Genomic DNA, 19985 nt, shown 5'->3' with positions numbered 1-19985 from the left:
TCTCAAAAAAAAAAAAAAAAAAGTGTTTACAAGGTTAGTGTACACGGGCAACGTTCAAAGAGAAGCCTCTTTCCAACACCATTTATCTTTCATGTTGGAAAAAAGTCATGAAATAAAGGGTCATAATTTACAATTCTGACCTTGACTTTAAAATGAGATGTCACTTGTTAACACAAATAAGGTAACTATCTTTCAGATTGGTGTTTAGAAAATTGATTATAGATTCATCTTTGACATTAATATGATTTGTGTAATTTATGATATTAAAGAAAATGTAACATGCAGGTTATTCTACTAATTGTTGAGCTAAAAAAATACTAGTTTCTCAAACTTACACATTAGTTAATATTGTGCCAACTATGCATCCATTCTACTGCATTAGAACTCTAAATCAATTAAGCCAACTGCAAAATAAACTCAAGGTGTTCATTTGTTTTTATTGCACAGAATTTGCTTGTTCATAACCCATTACTAATAATTCCAATAATTAGCCTGATTCCAGATTTTACAGTTATCGATTCACTCAAGAGATATTTTTGTGCATGATCTCCAGATCAATTTTGTAATGCCTATACGCATATTCTTCATCCAAAGCACAGAGATGGCCAGGTTTTGGCTTAGTGCTCTCCTAACTCTGGCACTGTCTCCCCTTACCTTCTATGATGTAGATGCATTCCCGGTCAGGGGGATACTTGCTAGGATAGTTGGGAGAGGTAAAGATACCTCCCTCTGCATGTTTTGTCCAAGTTCCACACTGCACTGACTTCTGTGTTTCTGAGGTGGTTTGCTTTTCTGTTAAAAAAAAAAATGTTTTAAAAAGAGCCATCATCCAATTTTCTATTGTACTAAAAATAGAGAGGACATTCTTATAATATCCATTAGTAAATTAATTTTTAAATGTTGTCTTAGCCAAACCAATCAATTATACATATTATAACAGGTTCAGATATTCTGGAATATTAACAGCAGGAGGAAAATAGGAAAATACAAAATAATTCGAGGTCTTCCACTAGCATTTTTCTAAGTAAACACACCTGTTCCTTTCTTGGTTGCCCCAGACAAATGGAGGATGATTAAACTTGCTACAACTGAAACAGAAAAGAAAAATTAGAGATAAAATACACTGAAATGATCAAATGCCATAAAATATAACATAATTTCAAGATAAAATAATATCAAAGCAGATTAATTTTATCATTGTTAACTGTTAGAAGTTGATTCAGAACTTGCAAAAACCAATTTGAAATGTACAAATCAGGAAACCTTCGGACTCCCTTAAGGAACCAATGCAAGTTAAGAATGGATGAGACCCAAACTCCTAAGGCAAATACATCGTTCACTCTAAAGGCAACATGACAGTTTACTCATGTCACACACAGTACAGTGGGACTTCAGGAGTCACACTGTATCTAAACTACCCTTAGGGAATGGCTCTGCTAGCATCTCTGAAGGAAGAGAGAGGCCAGAAGGTAAAAAGGAGGAAAAGGAGAGGCACACGATGAGAACAGCTCCATGACTGTTCCTGACACACTGCAGTGTGGCTGTATTTTAGAAAATAAATACTTAGACAAATCCTACAGGCTGTGGGGGAGAATAAGCAAGAAACAGATTAATGTGGATTGTGGGCATTAAGCAGCATTATTAGAATGTTGCCTACAAAAATGTTCCGAACCTCCAAGTAACCCCGTCCCTCAGCACTTTCTAAGCTGTGAAATTAATCTCTTCTAACCTTAACTTGATTTAATACCAAATCAATATATAGAAATTGATTATTAATTTGAGAAACGTGATTTCCGAAAGCATTATATTGAGTCAGGTTTCCAGTGCCAAAGAGACTCTGATCTGTAACTTAACAGTAAAACTGCAATGCCATTATAATCTAAACTTGTTTTACTTCCATATTCTTGATCTAATCAACATTTTTACAAGACAAAACACTAGCAAAATAGTAAGTAATCTAGTCTTCATAATTTGATTTTTCTTCTATTTTATTTTTCTTATTCATTTTGTTATCCAATGACATAAAAGGCCTATGTTTTCATATTTTCACTTAAAATGAATTCGAGGGAGAGCACAATTCACAAATATTTCCTTAATTAAAGCTCACCACAGGCTTATACATTTATACTTAAACATTATTCTAAGAAACGTATCTAGGTCTTGATATTAATATTTAAAATATTGTCACCTGTGTGTTACTTTATGCTCTAGCCAGTCATTTGCATTTTAAATTAAGGCACTGGCTGCAGTTGTTACTGTGAGTTTCCACAGGAAAAAAAAATCAATTTAATTTGTCATGATTCTGCTCACATCCAGAACCCACAGGTACACATCCTTCAGCATCAGGATGTGTATTTGTTTACTCCGCTCTTCCTGTTTTGATGAAATCACATTATAGACCATGTACTGTGTTTAACTCAACAGCAAAGCTCTCTCTTAACTGCGTGGCCCGAGATCAACACTCTCATCTTTGCTTAGTAATGATAAATTTCCACCACACATCTTCTTATACTGCCTTTTACTCGATGACTCGTGATACTATTTTCCTCTCATTCCTTCCCACCTCTACACTGCCCGCGTTACCACACATCCATAAAGCGACATCAGCGGTCTCCAGGGCGGAAAGAGGTGGAGGCTGACCCTCGCCCTTCCCTCCAGCGCTGGCTTCAGGTGTGCCTTCTGCTACCTCCCGGACTGCGAACAGGGGCCCGCCAAGCTCCGGGAGCCCCTAGAAGAGGAAGACTCCTCTCGCCCCACTAGGTACCATCCGCGCTCTCCCGCTTTCCACCTGCGCCCTCGCTTGGGCCAATCTCTGCCGCACGTGTCCATCCCTGAACTGCACGCTATTCTCCACCCCCGGGGGGTTCCTGCGCACTGAAAGACCGTTCTCCCCTGCAGGTTTTGGGATCGGGCGACGGCTGACCGCGCGCCGCCCCCACGCCCGGTTCCACGATGCTGCAATACAGAAAGTTTACGTCGGCCCCGACCCGCGCGGGACTGCAGCGTCCGCTGGAGCGCGGCGCAGAGGCTTTTCCTGCGCGTTCGGCCCCGGGAAAGGGGCGGGAGGGCTGGCTCCAGGCGCGCACGGGCAGGGTACTCACTGTGAAGCACGCTGCGCCCATGGATCATGTCTGTGCGTTACACCAGAGGCTCCGGGCTCCACTAATTCCATTTAGAGACGGGAAGACTTCCAGTGGCGGGGGGAGGACAGGGTCGAGAGGTGTTAAAGACGCAAAGCAAGAACGAAATAAAGGGGGGCCGAGAGGGAGACCCAGAGGAAGGGGGAGCTCCGAGCCCACGCTGCAGCCAGATCCGGATGAGTCCGTCCTCCGCCCCGGGCGGGCTCTCGCTCTCGCTGGCCCTCAGCGCTGCGCAGCCAGCAGCATCCCCACCGTGACGCTCGCATCACACCCGGGCGCCGGCCGCCACCATCCGCGCCGCCGCCGTCAGGACCCTCCTCCCCGGCATCGTCGCCGCCGCGGGGTCGGGAGGACGCGGCGCGCGGGAGGCGGCGGTCGCAGGGCGAGCCCCGGGATGCCCCGAGCCGGGGCCGGAGCCGGGGATCGGGCGCAGCGAGGTGGGGGCCAGTCCAGACCGACGGCAGCGACGGAGCGGGCGGCGGCGGCGGGGTGGCTCAGTCCCCAGTCTCAGACGCGCCGCGCAGCAGGTCGGAGCAGCCTCCCCGGGAGGATGTCCAGCGGCAGCGCTCCTCGCTCCAGCCCTTGGGGATCTTCCGCTGAGGCATTGAAGGCAGGAAGAAGGGGTCCGTCATCGGCTCGCCGGGCTGCGCGCCACCTCTGCTATCTTGCGGAAAGAGGAGCGGGCGGGTGGGCGTCTGGGAGGCGGGCTGGAGGGCGGTGCAGGGGAGCGGGGTGGCCGGGGGGGGGGGGGGGGGGGGGGAGGGGGGGGGAAGGAGCCGGAAGAGAGCAGAGTTACCAAATGGGATCCTTAGTCATGGCTTGGGGCTCCGCGACCCTCCTGGAAGCCAGGTGCCTGGGTGGGATAGCGAGGCTGCGCGCGGCCCGCGCCCCGGGGCTGGTGCGCGGCAGAATGGGGCCGCGGCGGCGGCAGCAAGGACATCCCAGCCGCGCGGATCTGGGGGAGGGGCGGGGAGGGGGTAAGGACCCGGCTGGGATCCGCGGCTCGGCCCGCCAGGGCGCAGAGAGACGATGCAGCCGCAAATCCCGAGCCGGATCCTCGTGCCGGACGGAAGGCGTGGAAGCGGGAGGGGCCTTCGTGTGGAAATCTCTTGTGGGGTTTGGTGTTTCACTTTTTAAAGGTTAGACCTTGCGGGCTCTCTGCCTCCCACCTCTTGTTTTCCATCCGCGTAAAGGAACTGGGCGCCCCCTCTCCCTCCCTCTCTGGGGTGCAGGTTTCGCCGCGGACTCCGCGCTCAGCTTGGGAGACACAGCAGGGGCGCGCCCCAGGGAAAGGCGGCGGTAAAAGTTTCGCGGTTGAGCACTGGGCCTAATGCCCAGTCCCCCCACCAAATTACTCCTGCAAAGACGCGGGCTTCTTGCAATTGAGCCCCCCACCTCGAGGTATTTAAAACCACCCTAAGGCACACACGGACCCCCATTACCCCGTGCAACTTCCTCCTGCAGGCGCGCGCGGCGCGTTAAAGTCTGGGAGACACGAGTTGCGGGGAAACAGCACCGGAAGAGCCCGGGCTTGTAAAATGCGAATCAATGAATACGAAATAAGGGCAACCGCGAGGCAGCGCCTGGAAGGGCTGGAGCGCGCGGGGGTGCAGGGAGTCCCTTCCTGGGCGCCGCAACGGCGCCTCCCCCCTTTCCCGGCTCCGTCCCGCCCTCCCTCGGCCTCTGCGGACGCGACCCACGCAGACCACAGCCGAGTGTGCCGGACCCCGGGACTACGGAGGCCATCCCGTCCGGCCACCCACACCCGCGCCGCGGCTGGGGCTTGGGTTGGGGACTGTGGCGGCGAAGAAGCCAGGGTAGGAAGAGCTAAGGGCAATGGCGGGGTCGCCGCGGGGCGGGGGGTCAGCAGCAGACGCTGAGCTGTGAAGACTAGGGTGGCCCCGAAAGGCCAAGGAAAGGAGAAAGGGCCATGAGAAGAGCCTGGCGAGCGCTCGAGGCTGGGGCGCTGCCTCCCGGCTCTGGCCCGGCCTCCGCTTGCCGGCACCTGCTGCTGGGGCGCCCACGTGCGCGCGGGGCTGCGCGCGGCGTGGGGTGCTCTTTGCCGTCCTACCCACGCCTAGTGCAGCGGCTGCGAGCGGGTGGAGGTCTCCTGCCAGTAAGTTGGGATGAGGGACGATGAGGTGACCCCCAAGTCTGGAAGGGATTCAGAGTCTCATACGCGCCCCCAAGCCTCCTACCACCACACCAAACTGCTGGTTCCTCGATTTCCAGGGTGGGGTAAAGTGACGGAGCAGAGGGGATGGTGTGTTTGTGTGTGCGCGCGCATATACGCGCGCGCGTGTTGTGCATCCGTTTAATGAAAGGTAGGTCATGGGTCAACCCGGGAGTAAAGCGAGATGGAGACCTAAAGAGAGAAAGGTGAGAGAAGGGGGAAGACATGGACAGGGTGAGAGAGAAAGAAAGGAGAGAGAGAAGAAAGGGAAAAGAGCGGGGAGAGAAAAGAGAGACAGGGGAGAGAATGAGGGGACAGAAGGGAGTAGGGGGAAGAGAAAGGGGGCGGGACAGAAGAAATGGAGAGAGGGAAGAGGACGGAGAGGCTGCGCGCCTCTGAATACGCCAAGTCCAGCAGTGCTGGAGGCCTGTGAGAGGAGCTGCAAGCTTGAGCAAAGGGAGAGAGGTGAGCGGCTGGAGATTGGTGAGTATCCGCCTACGCACCTACTTGTAAAAAGATCTAGGGGAAACACGCAGAAGATCCCGCGGGAGTCCTGTGACCCACGCGAGGTGCTCGTGCCAGCGCGGGGTGGGAGGTGGTGGGCAATGTTGGTCGTGGAGTTGAGGAAGAAATTCTCCAGCCTTAAGGAAGCGAAAGCGTTGAAAGATCAGTGAGGCCGCTTAACAGAGCGATATGCGGATGACAGAATGCCTGGAAAACGCTTTTGGGGATCCGGGTCACCTATAGAGGACAGGGTGGGGGTCTTGCAAAAGGACCAGTCACGAGAGTTGACAGTTGAATATTGGAATCTTTCTTATGGTTGGATGGCACTTTCTTTACATCCAAAATATGCGTTATTCGTGAAAATGACGCAGTTCTACAAAGAAAATGGCAACATTTAAAATTATTTATAGAAAGTTACTGCATTTCTCAATCCCAGTTTGAAGGCAGAGAAAAGAAAACTTGGTTTAACGATAAATGCTCTCATTCATCTGCCCTCTTCTGTCCTCTTTGCCCAAAACAGTTTCCCAGGACACTGGGATTTTGTAACCTGCCAAGGAAGTGGCTACCTTGCTAAACAGGTAGTCCTTTTATCGGGAGACAGGAAATTAGGAAGGAACTCATAGGGAAAGTGAAAGGGTCCTAACCTTTTGTCCACGCCTGTATTTGAAATCAAATATCTTGCATAAATAGTGGCCTCTATTTTTTTGTTTTTCTAATGAATGAAAGGCTGGAGCGCAGTGACTGGATCACAGCTTGCTGCAGCCCAACTTCCTGGGCTCAACTGAGCTTCCCACCTAAGCCTCTGGAGTAACTGGGACTACAGGCACAGGCCATCATGCCTGGCTAATTCTTTTATTTTTTATATTTTTTAGAGAGGGGGTCTAGCCATGTTACCCATGCTGTTCTCAGACTCTGGGCCAAAAGGGATCCCCTGGCCTCCCGCTGATCTTTAATGCCCAGTGCTTTATTGGGCAATGCTTGGGGCTGAGGCATTAAATTTTGCTGAAACCTCAGTGCTGAGGGAGTGAGTGTGCACATTCTGGACCTAGGACAGGACAGAGGCCTGGCCAGCTCAGGTGCTCTGACAATCAACCAAGAGACTGGGCCAACACAGACGCTGAGGCCTCTAGCTGCGCTCGCCTACTCCTCCCAGGCTGCAGGTGCAGCATTGTTACTGACAATTCCATTCATTTTTCTTCATACACACCCATACACGCTTTTCACCATCCACTACATCCTGTTTACTTGGCAAGCTGCCTTCTCATTTTTGAGTTCCAGAATCCACACTTGCTGAGTAATGCTACCTCCCTAATAGGGACCCATAAGATTTTTCTTTCTGAGAAAAACCAACATATGGGAAAAGTTCAGTTTCTCCAAGAAAAGGTTGCACGCACATATGGTCAAATTACAAGATGTCGTTATTTTGAAAGGGAGAGCATATAAACTGATAGTTTTTGTGAGTTGAGTGTGACATCCTGGAAGATGTTGGTTTGTCGCAGTTCCCCAAGGTTAGCATTGAAATAGTGACTACTGTAGAAGACGGTGCAGAATTAAAGCCACTTGAACCCAATGAAGGTGTCATTAGTAAGTTGGTTTTATTTTTTAGCTTGCACCTTCCTAACACTGAAAGATCAGAAGGACTTCCAAAATCTTAAAAAGAATTGGTGTGGGATACATGCCCTTCCAATTCAAATCCGCATAGTATTTGCCTACATACATGTACTTCTCTATAGGAAAAAATAAAACTACAGGTCTACCAGGGCTCCTTTGTTTTGTTTTGTTTTTTTTCTTTTTTTGAGACAGAATCTCGCTCTTTTGCCCAGGCTGGAGTGCAGTGGCGCGATCTCGGCTCACTGCAAGCTCCGCCTCCCGGGTTCACGCCATTTTCCTGCCTCAGCCTCCCGAGTAGCTGGGACTACAGGCGCCCGCCACCACGCCCGGCTAATTTTTTGTATTTTTTAGTAGAGACGGGGTTTCACCGTGTTAGCCAGGATGGTCTCGATCTCCTGACCTCATGATCCGCCCGCCTCGGCCTCCCAAAGTGCTGGGATTACAGGCGTGAGCCACCGCGCCCGGCCAGCTCCTTTGTTAATTAATCTCCAGTACTGGCATCATCTTAAAGGTCGTCTGTCAGTAAAAGAGGCAATGCTACAAAAAATAACTCAAATATAATAGTGCTACTGACACATCCATATTACAATAATATTTTTTGATTTTTACATAACTACATGGTTATGAAGTGTAAAGGTTTTTGCATTTAACAATATATGTCATAATACTAGTTTCTCAAAAACAAGTAATTTGCTGGTAAATATAGGAATGTTTTTTGAAAATTATCTGAAATACTCTAACATGAAGCTGGTTTTAAGCAATATTGAAGAAACTCTCTTCAAAAATCTATAGGAGTATCCTAACGCAGTAGAAAGTCTCCATGAAATAGAAGACATGTCAAAATCTCTGAAATCTTACATTTAAACCAAACAGGATATTTTATGATCAATACTAGGGAAAAATAAAATACGGTTTTGTTAGAAGTACAAATCTATTGTATTCTTAGACTGCACAAGAATGTTAGCCTCTTGTGGGAAAGAACTTTCATAGCACTTCCTTAGCCAGTTATTTAATAGCATTTTTGGATACATGATCCTTCAATCCATATCAAAATTTCAGAAAAAAAATTTTCATTTTGATTGATATTTACTTCGCCGTGGCTTATAAAAATACTACCAATTATTTTTATAATCACTTGACTATTATAAGCTCATCCTCTATAAATCAACATAAACTTCGGAACATTTATGAAGGTTTACCCCAAGATTAAAAGTGTAAAGGCTCTGTACAGAAGCCACCTTTGTAGTATAAGTATTGTACCACAAAGTCCACTCACTGCTATTTCAGGGAAAAAACAAGTTTCCACTCCTAGAAGACGGCATATTTGGAAAATATAAGCTAAACTAAAGGGTAAATCTACATATTCCATGTCAAAATAACCGTTAATAAATACAAACAAAATGTTACTTCAGTGTGCTAAATAAGATATGTGAAAGTTTCTTATGGGTTAGACATACTTTGTGTGTGTGCGTGTGTGTGTGTGTGTGCGTGTTGAAGTCTCGCCCTGTTGCTCAGGCTGGAATGAGGTGGCACAATCTCAGCTCACTACAACCTCTGCCCCCTGGGTTCCAGCCTGCCACAACCTCCAGAGTAGCTGGGATTACAGGTGTGTGCCACCAAGCCCACATAATTTTTTTTAAAATATTTTTAGTAGAAACAGGGTTTTGCCATGTTGGCCATGCTGGTCTCAAACTCCTACCATCAGGTGATCAGCCCGCCTTGGCCTCCCAAAATGCGGGGATTACAGGTGTGAGCCACAGCACCCAGCCTTTTTTCATAATTGTATAAGTTAATAGCATCACATAAACTTAATAACTTTGGCTATTTAGCACATACTTTAATCTTATTATGATATATTATTATGTGGATTTGGAAACTAACAAAAGCCGTGATTTGCTTGGTGAAAGCAACCCTGGCTGTTAAGGTAGGACTTAACATCCAGGACTTATCTGACTTAAATACATTTTGAGGAGAGTACCAAGCTTTTGTGCATGAAGGGAAATGTTAAATGAAAATATTCCTTTTTTAAATACTAACTACCTGATTTACCTATTCTTTCTTTGAGTGTCCATTCTCTGTTATAATTAATATGGTGTAAGGAAATGTCCTACCATGTTTCCATTTACATTTGCAAGACAAGAAATGAAACATAAAATAACTTTGTTCTCAGTTTTAGGTTAGATAAATTTACAAATAATATATTTTCAGAAAGTAGCAATATATATAGCAGCAGAATTTTTGCCAAATAGTTATAGTTACAATAATTTTCAAAAATTAAGGCAAAATATATTTTACTTTTTAGTAAATTATTATTTAAATATTCTCTAATATAGTTTTATAATTGATATATGCAGTTAATTTTTGGTATAATATTTTTTTCTTTGCTTTGCTTTTTTTTTTTTTGAGACTGAGTCTTGCTCTGTCACCCAGACTGGAGTGCAGTGGCGTGATCTCGGCTCACTGCAACCTCCACCTCCCGGGTTCCAGTGATTCTCCTGCCTCAGCCTCCCAAGTAGCTGGCTCGCACCACCACACCTGGCTCCTTTTTGTATTTTTATTAGAGACGGGGTTTCACCATATTGGCCAGGCTGGTCTTGAACTCCTGTTCTCAGGTGATCCACCTGCCTCGGCCTCCCAAAGTGCTGGGATTACAGGCGTAAGCCACAAGCAATTGATAATTCACCACAATTTCCAACACCCTCAACAACTCCCTGACACTATGTAGGAAATATCCGGCCAGGCGAAGTGGCTCATGTCTGTAGTCCCAGCACTTTGGGAGGCCAAGGTGGGTGGATCACTTGAGGTCAGGAGTTCGAGACCAGTCTGGCTAACATGGTAAAACCCTGTCTCTACTAAAAATACAAAAATTAGCTGGGTGTGGTGGTGCATGCCTGTAGTCCCAGCTACTTGGAAGGCTGTGGCAGGTGAATTGCTTAAACCTGGGAGGTAGAGGTTGCAGTGAGCCGAGATCACGCCACTGCACTCCAGCGTGGGCAACAGAGCGAGACTCCGCCTCAGAAAAAAAAAAAGGGCGGGAGGAATATCCACACTACTTTCCATTTCATTTGCACTAATATGAAGTTTTGCATCTCTATCAAAACTCTTAAGACACCAGTTTTTACTAATTAGCACACAGGATATAGTTGTGATTTGTTAGGTCTTACTTGCCCTGCCTATGTATGTATTTCGATTGGCAATCCTTGATCTTATCGTATCTTATCATTTTTTTAAATGAAGAAAATGAGGCCAAAAGAAGTGCAGTGATTTCTATAATGCCACTTTTTTTTGGTAACTCCATAACTGATAGAATCCAAGACCTTCTACCATACTGGGGGTGGCGGGGTGGGGGGGAACTACGTAGATTGTTTCACCTGAGTTCAAGGGAAAGCCTTCATTCTTTCTGCATGTTGCCAGTCACTCACTTCTAGCCAGAGTGTGAGTGCCTCGAGGCCACCGCCAAATGTAATAAGCTTTATGACAGTTGATCCCAAAAAGAAAAGAAAAAAATATATTAAAAAAAGGGCAATTATCGGGGAAAAATAAAGCAAATTCATTATAGGGAACTGCACAGGGATCAGAAATCCCATGGCATGCAGTTGGTAAAAATGAGAGAGAGCAGAGATTATCAAGTTATTGCAAAGTCTTACTGGAATCACACACATTTATAGACACACATGCAGTATAAGGAGAGAGCAGGTGAGTAGAAAGGGAATATAATATCCTAGCCGAATAATAATAACTTGACCTCCTAGAAAAGCGACAGTTCCTTAATACGATTTTTACAATGTTAAAACATGATGTGTAGAAGTTAAGAGCATTGAAGTCAAAGAACATTTTGTTTGAATACCAGGTCTATCAATTACTAGGTATATATAATAATTACTTAAACTTTCTTAGCCTATGCGCTCTCCTCTGTGAGACAGTCCTAATAACACATAGGACTATTTAAGAGTTTAAATGGGAAGACATCAAAAGCACTGAGCACAGTGGTAGCATATATAAGTAAATATTTATGTTTTGTTAACACGGTCAGTACTGCCCATTATTGTAAACAGCAGCACATAGAAGCTGTTCCACGCAAGCCTAGAGATGGCTAATATCCACATCTATAAGTGTACCTAGAACTATGCAGGTACCTATACCTACTTCAATATCTATGTCTACACCTATATTTGTATTTATGTCTCTATCAGCATCATCAAGCATATGTCTTTTATAGTTTAATATAACAATGCTGATAGAAACTTAAGAAAGATTCATATGCGTCAAAGCCAAGCTCAATAACCAATACGAAAAGTGAAAATCTCTGTAGGAAACAGAAGATTCGTGTCCTTGGTGGAGGAAACTGGAGAAGGCTAAGGGCTATAAGTGGGGACTTTCTGTGAGATAGTTCTGTAATAATGCCATCTCAGAGTGATAAGGTTAAAGTAATAACGAAAAAGGAAAAGGAATATTTCAACTTAATGATATTTCATAATATAGTTATACAATATCATAAGACCTCAAAACAAAAACAGGTATAGAGGACTAAATAGAGTATTTTGAACAAAAAATACACAACTAGAATCACGATAATAACGTTTAATAAAATTGAAGACAGAGAAATTCTTAAAGATTATGGAAAGAAAAGAAGACGGTAATAACAAACAGATTATTTCAGAAAAGAGTAAGAATTAGATTGACAGCCATCTTCGGAAGAATGACATTGGGCACAAAAGAATCAATGGAACCGTACTGTCAGGATGTTAAAGAAAAACTTTTTGGGCCGGGCGCGGTGGCTCACGCTTGTAATCCCAGCACTTTGGGAGGCCGAGGCGGACGGATCACGAGGTCAGGAGATCGAGACCACGGTGAAACCCCATCTCTACTAAAAATACAAAAAATTAGCTGGGCGTGGTGGCGGGCGCCTGTAGTCCCAGCTACTCGGAGAGGCTGAGGCAGGAGAATGGCGTGAACCCGGGAGGCGGAGCTTGCAGTGAGCCGAGATCGTGCCACTGCACACTGTCTCAAAAAAAAAAAAAAAAAAAAAAAAAAAACTTTTTGAACCTAAATTTTTTATATACCTTTAAATTTTTAAATTTTAATATTATAGCAAGAAGAATGATGACTTCAGGAGGGTATTGCAATATGGAAGTGAAGATGAGTAAAGTCTTATGAAAATTCATTGTCTAAATAATTGATATATATTGTGAGGGGTAAGATGGGAAGAAAAGGGAGAGATGTGTTGTAAATTTCTTGTCTTGGTTGGATAAAAAAGGTAGATATTCAATATCACTAGATATTGGAAAAGAGTGTTAGCATAGCTGTATGTAAGTAAGTTAGGTGACTGCTATAAGAATAAAACAGAATATTACGTGTTCATGTTGGCTAAGGAAAACTTAACCTGCCCAATGGAATATGTCAGTAAAAAAATAATAATAATAATAAATGAAGCACAAAAGCAAAATAAAATTTAAAAAAATAAAAGTATGGTGGCAGAAAACATGAAAAAATGGTAGAAATAATCATAAACCTATATGGGTTAAATGTTTCAGTGAGAAGAGAAAATATTTCTGATTAGCTATCAACTAAAATAAAATTTATGAACATGCGTGTAAAGTATATATTTAACACAACTTATAGACACATTGAGAATATATGACTGGGAGAAGACATCCACGCCAAATAAGTATACTGGGATGACAATTATATACTAGGCAAATAGCATCAAAGCAAGACAATTACAAGAAAAATATTTCCTTATATACTGTCAGGAAAAAAGTCAAGTTGATATAATTGTCCCAGATACACATGCAGCTAAAGTTTAGCCTCGAATTATTTATTTTAGAGTGAAAAATAACAAACATTATGTTAAATAATAATTGTAGTTGGAAATTTTTAACACAGTCCTCTCAGAAACTGACTGATTAAAACAGGTTTTAAAATTAGCAAATATTAAGAACATACGAGTAAAAGTCAGTTTATTTTAGATAAGTAGGAATTTAAATTCAACAAAAACACATTTTAAACTCCTATAATACATTTATTTAAAATAAATATATTTTTGGCAAAAAAGTGTAAGTTCAAAGAGTTAACATACAGATTATATCCTATGAGATATAATAATATTAGAAACTGATATCCAAAGTAAAGCTTAATGTCACAGGTCTGAAAATTAAACGATGCTTACAACAATAATACGGTTATTTAATACAGGGTTCTTAGATCAAATATGAAATTATGAAAGTTTACTATGTATAGTTTAATGACAAGTATATAATAACAAATATCTAAATCTTTCATCAACAGATGTCTGAATCTGTGGCCTGTTATAAAGTAACAGGTTTAGATGTTATAAAGTAAGGTTTAGAAGAAAACTTTCAGGTTTTAGTACAACAGCACTAAATACTTGGTATAGAACACGTAGTAAACTCAAGAAAAAGGAAAAATACATAAAGAAATTACTAGAAATCAGTTAAGCAGACCAATAGAATAAGAATATTTATTAAAAGTAAATTCTAGTTATTCGAAAAAAAAAATTAGCCAGATAAACTTGTAGCAAGATGATCAGGAGCAATAAAAAAACAGAAGTCCTACCAACAACATAAAGAATGAAATGCAGAGAAAGTAGAGATAAAAGCAGAGTAGAGAATATGAGCAACTGCATGTAAACAAATGTGAAAACCAGGATGAAATGGATGAAGTTATTTTTTAAAAAAAACTATAAAGTGCAAACATTTCTGAAGAAAAAATTATTCATCGATATATCCATAACCATAAATAAATGGAATTGCTGATTCTGCTCACTACCTCTCACTCCACCAAAATAAATACCTAAACGAGTGATTGCAGACTGATTGAATGGACAAATACACAAATGAATAAGTCCCTGGACAAAAATATGTTACATCTAAAGTTTATGAGACGTTGTACCCTCTAAGGATGTGATAATCCACTTTGTCTACAAGGTGTTCCAGAAAATTTTTTAAAGAGAGGAAAAACTATAGCACTAATTTCAAGAAGCTGGTATAGCGTTGGCATCAAAATGAGATGCACTGAGCTCTGGTGTTGTGTCCAGCATTACCCTCCTGGGCCTATGTCAAGGTCCAGTGACCTGATCTCCAATGGCCTGCAACTGCAGATATTTTCTAAGGGCTTCTTCTGGCTGCTGGAGCCCACTTTGCTCAGCCTCACAGCAGGGAGAAGTGCCAACAACCTTCAAACAATGACTTCCGGGGTTTTGTCTCCCTCACCCATCACATAGTGCAGGCCTCCAGAGTTCCCAGCAGGGTGACTGACTAGTTTTGCACAGTAGTGATGTGCTTGATAACAAACAGTTACATGGCTGTCTTCCTGTCCTGGTCTCAGTTCCCAATATTCTCTGCTGGTATATTCTGGAAGAACCTCCGAAATAACTGTGCTTAATTCTTGTCCCAGGGTTTTTGTCATTGTTTTTCTTGGGAAAGGCAATTGGTACCCAAAGTGTTCCCAGGATGGAGATTCCCTGGCTGGATTCTGGATGTGGACCACTCCCTGCCTGTATACAGCAGGCATTCCATTGACGGGGATTATTGGAACAGCAGTGCTGCTGGCATGTTATCCCATCACAATTGCTAAGGCTTTTGCCTGTGGAAAACTGGGATAGAAAATAGAACAGTGTGCCCTGGTTTATGTCTTATCGCTAGTGTTTCTGTATTAAAGTCAGACTCTGATAGGGAAGAAGTGGGACGTTAAGACCTGGGGTGGAGACTCTAGGGTGGCTGTGCTTGAGAATGTTGAACACTCAGATTCCCCTAAGTCCTTTGGATCAGCACAAGTGTCTCATCTACACCTGCTAGAGAATAGCAGCCTCCCCTCCTCTCAAACCCGATAATTCCCCATCCTAAGGCGAAAGCCATACAGGATAATATATACTTGCTGTCCTCAAGATCTGACCTCACCTCCCTTCATTGATTCTAAACCAATTATGAGGTCCAAGTCTCGGCATGTCCTCACTGGGGAAATTCTGTTTCTGTCTGGGGAAAAAAATAAAGATTATTAGCAGAACCTGAGAATGGATCTTGTGGGTGCTATATGCCTTCAAAACCAGCATCTCCAGCAGATTCACTGAGAGCCATTATTTTCTTGACGTTTCAAGGAAACCTCCCAGTAGTTTAATAGTAGTTTATTATTAGTGCTTATGTACTTCAGGTGTCCTTGCTAAATTCAATCCTGAGTCACAAGCAAGTTCCCCAACATCAAAAAATATCTTACTGATACCTATATTTTGTCCCCCCCACCCCTGTATCCCAGCCTGGTAACTGCCTTTATATCTAGGTTTTGCTATTAATAGTAATTCTGTTACTATCAAGTTGAGTTCAGAAATAGGAAAATAGAACTAGTCATACTTTCTCACACTGAACACATAGTTTATTATATTCACACACAGTTTTCTCCTTTTGCCCCACAAAACAATGTTATGTTCAAAGTTCAATGAGGCATTCCTCATAAAATTTAGATAGCTAGCATGGCAATTCCTCATGAAACCTTATATACAATCTGAAAAATTGTCTCAAGTTTAAAAATGGGAAAATATTTGTAACATATTACAGCTGTAGAAGTTTATAGCACATATTAGAGGAGATTCTCAAGAATTCTGGGTGATGATCAAATTAATGCCCAATACATTATTTGTGGAAATCTCTGGTCATAACGCTCACCTTAGTGAGTAGATGTTTATCTTTTGTTGTTATTTCGGTTTCTCCTGAATTATTTTTCAAGTGATAAAGTCATCCAGGGAAGAACAAAGCGCATCTATAAAACATTTTTTTTTAGTTTTATCTTTTCTTTTCAATAATATTCTGTATTGAATAAACAGAGAGTAAATTTGCAAGGAAATGAGAGAATGTTGGTGATATGGTTTGGCTCTGTGTCCCCACTGAAATCCCAGCTCAAATTGTAAACCCCATGCACATGTCGAGGGAGGATCCTGGTGGGAGGTGATTGGCTCATGGAATCTATTTCCCCGATGCTGTTCCCGATGCTGTTCTCATGGTAGTGAGGGAGTTCTCACAAGATCTGATGGTTTAAGCGTGGCAGTTTCCCCTGAGGTCTCCTTCCCGCTGGTATGTAAGTCGTGCCTTGCTTCCCCTTCACCTTCCGCCATGATTGTACATTTCCTGAGGCCTCCCCAGCCATGCAGAACTGTGAGTCAATTAAACCTCTTTTCTTTATAAATTAACCAGTCTCCGGTATTCTTTATAGCAGTGTGAAAATGGACTTATACAGTTGGGTTAATTCATGTAGAGTCAGTGTGCTGCACAAAAATACACTTCTTTTATTATTATTATTATTATTATTATACTTTACGTTTTAGGGTTCATGTGCACAATGTGCAGGGTTGTTACATATGTATCCATGTGCCATGTTGGTGTGCTGCACCCATTAACTGGTCATTTAGCATTAGGTATATCTCCTAATGCTGTCCCTCCCCACTCCCCTCACCCCACAACAGTACCCGGAGTGTGGCTTAGGTAAACAAAGCAGCCAGGAAGCTCGAACTGGGTGGAGCCCACCACAGCTCAAGGAGGCCTGCCTGCCTCTGTAGGCTCCACCTCTGGGGGCAGGGCACAGACAAACAAAAAGTCAGCAGTAACCCCTGCAGACTTAAATGTCCCTGTCTGACAGCTTTGAAGAGAGTAGTGGTTCTCCCAGCACGCAGCTGAAGATCTGAGAACGGGCAGACTGCCTCCTAAAGTGGGTCCCTGACCCCCGAGCAGCCTAACTGGGAGGCACCCCCCAGTAGGGACAGACTGACACCTCACTCAGCCAGGTACTCCTCGGAGACAAAACTTCCAGAGGAACGATCAGACAGCTGAATTTGTGGTTCACAAAAATCCGCTGTTCTGCAGCCACTGCTGCTGACACCCAGCCAAACAGGGTCTGGAGTGGACCTCTAGCAAACTCCAAAAATACACTTCTTATACAGCCACAGAATATGTTTTGCATAACTAAGGCCAACTTAAATAGGAATACTGATAGTATAGATTATTTTTTTAAAAGTATTGTTTTCTGATAATTTAGGTCGGTAAAATAGGGAAAAGGATTAAATGAAAATATAGATGTAAAGATAGATAAATGATAGATGTGGATAGATAAAGAGCTAGTAAATAATCATGTGTTGGAATGTAATACCTTATTTGTCTAGCATTTACTAAGTACCATCCTATCCATGTTTTTGAAATAAAAGGTTTTACCTTTACTTAGGAAACTTACGTATTACTTAAAAAAGAAAAGAAAAGAAACATGTTCTTACACTTTCACCTAGGCTGGAGTGCAGTGGTGTGATCATAGCTCACCGCTTCTGCCTTCCTAATAGCTGAGATTACAAGTGTGCACCACTGTGCCCAGCTTACATTACTTTAAAGATAAAATGCATTGTTCTTGTTACCCTTTGCAATAAGGATTTTTTATTATGTGTTCTTAATATATACCTTTGACTCATATTCTTTTATGTTAGGCATACAACTCAGGATTCATAACCACGTATATACGGATAGAAGTGCATGAACAGAAAATCTGCTTTTCTGGAATACCAAATGCAAAATTAAAGTCACTACAAGCAGAATTTGGAGAAAACAAAAGATGCAATATAGTTTTAAAAATCATTGTTAAAATATAATGAGTCTGTACTTTGCTTAAGCAATAAAAAAGTTTTTGATTTATACTGAATTCTGTTTTATTTGGATAAGTTAACATGAAACATCTTGAAAATGTCTTCTGCATCATTTTGGTTTTATTCTAGTGAAACTCCCATTTATGTAGTGCAAATTATATACAAAACTGTGTTCCCTAAGGGGATCCCTTTAATAGAAACACCCAAACTCATTCAACTCTTGTCCTTTGTAGTAGTTATTTAATAAGTCTTTCTATACTATACGTTCTAGGGATATCTGAAATTATGAAATTTATCAATTCTTCTTGCAATTATGATCCTCAGTATAACTCAGCATGAGTCTGACTGTGCTTTAGAAGTCAGTTAGTTTATTTATTGTTATCCATGCTTAGGTGGAGAGAGAATTTCCAGTTGCTTGATTACTCTGTGAGATAAGAATTTGTTAGCAACTCTCTCGGGTCATCTTTTTAAATAAGTCTTAAGAGTACATCAGAGAAAAATAGGTAGCATGAAATCAGATTTGGCTGTTCTTTGTTGTAGAAAACTCCATTTGCTAAAGAAAGCTAAGACATAACACATCGACACACAAAGAAGCTTACTAAATTTATCAATGGACTAAAACATGAAATCAATAAAAGTCAAACTCATCAAATTATTTTTCTCATTTAGACTCGTCTTGACACAAAACAAATGGATCATGATGCATCCCAAGAGAGACTTAGGGTAGAGAGCACTTAGGGTAAACTCACTTTTAGAAGACAGTTTACGGGGATGCCAGTTTTCAAGGATCATGATATTTTATTACATGTTTCTGTAACATTCAAAGATTTATAAATTCCATAAATTTATAAGGTAGATATACCTACCCCACTTTAAACATATGGGTACAATTAGTTAAAGATAATAAAGTAAAACAGGAAGATGTTTTAAGTGATCAGAATAGCTTAATAATCTATCCTAAGTGGGTGAATACAATTCTTGATAAATTGTCCTGAAAGGCGCTGGTCTATGCCCTTTTAAAAAAATCCTTTGTTTTCATTAAATTGTAGATAAATTAATATGTCGGTTTTATTCTAAATTGCAGAATTAAGTGTCTAACCCATTTCTGATTAAACATGCAAAGGATGGATATATTTTTGATAACTTTTATTTTTTAAAATACTGCATCTACTCTCAACTTTCAAGTAATATTTGAACTAAATATATAATTCTACACTATAATTGTGTAGAAATTTGATTTTTTCATTGTAGCCCAGATCTCAATCATTACTAATATTTCATGTTGATTCCTAAAGCTTAGTAACTGTTTCTTTTTCCTGTGGTGACTTTAAGGCCTTTCTCAATTTTATTCAGAATGCAATTCCTCAACATTTTTTATCTGAAAACTCCTGACTTTTGGGAAGATATATCCTCAGATTAGTTTATGTTATGAATCTTCTTTTTGCCTATGTGTACTTTAAAAATGTTCTACAATTAGCATATTAATTGTGATGATATAAAGTGAAATGTAATTTATATAAAAAGAAATCCGTTCATGTATGTCTTTAGCAGTTGCAGGCATAGCATTCCAACCCCAAAAAAGTGTCAGAAATTTCTATTTCTCCCCATCGTCTGTTTTGAATCAGTGAGGAAAAGTATTGGCATAAGCTTCTCAGCACAGAGGGGAGCTCCTCCTCACCTTTCCTTGGCAATCACTGAGTCACATGCTCCTGCCTAAATTAGTCCCTGGTCAGGGGAGAAGAATAAAGATGAGTGGCTGAAACATCAGATCCATTTCCTCTCTGTCCAGGGGTTTTTCGCTCTTCCTTTAGAACAGGAGCTGATGTAGGTGAGGGTCCAGTAATTTCCATGTTTGTTGCACATTTCCTACTTAATGAATGTTAGGTTCTACTTAGTTACCCTATTCTTTCCCTGCCATTGCATC

The 19985-nt window shown here is 42.2% G+C and overlaps 1 protein-coding gene and 1 long non-coding RNA gene across 9 annotated transcripts in view; one reads left to right on the top strand and one right to left on the bottom strand.

Annotated features, from left to right (window-relative positions):
- The window catches only part of NETO1 (neuropilin and tolloid like 1), a 127706-nt gene extending 123896 nt beyond the window's left edge, over positions 1 to 3810 (bottom strand). For 4 of the 8 annotated variants that reach the window (XR_004248064.2, XM_032152064.2, XM_032152067.2 and 1 more), the window contains exons 1-3: positions 3102 to 3810; positions 1035 to 1088; positions 655 to 792 (exon numbers count right to left, since the gene is read on the bottom strand). Coding sequence is in view for 6 of the 8 variants with exons in the window: in XM_032152064.2 (XP_032007955.1) it covers positions 655 to 792; positions 1035 to 1088; positions 3102 to 3129 (220 nt within the window). In the remaining 2 variants the exon portion in view is untranslated. Of the gene's footprint in view, positions 1 to 654; positions 793 to 1034; positions 1089 to 1418; positions 1533 to 3101 lie in introns of those variants that run through there. The other 4 variants (XR_004248065.2, XM_058438267.1, XM_032152069.2 and 1 more) reach the window with 2 other exon arrangements.
- An 841-nt stretch (positions 3811 to 4651) lies between these two features.
- Positions 4652 to 18112, top strand: LOC131383429 (uncharacterized). Its single transcript, XR_009213435.1, has 3 exons — positions 4652 to 4957; positions 16445 to 16592; positions 17906 to 18112. It is a non-coding gene; the product is annotated as an uncharacterized LOC131383429 (long non-coding RNA).
- Positions 18113 to 19985: the final 1873 nt, after the last annotated feature.

This window comes from Hylobates moloch, unplaced genomic scaffold (assembly GCF_009828535.3).
Source record: "Hylobates moloch isolate HMO894 unplaced genomic scaffold, HMol_V3 SCAFFOLD_5, whole genome shotgun sequence".
Taxonomy (NCBI): Eukaryota; Metazoa; Chordata; class Mammalia; order Primates; family Hylobatidae; genus Hylobates; species Hylobates moloch.
Note: the sequence above shows the minus strand (reverse complement) of the source record. Positions and strands in the feature narration are given on the sequence as shown.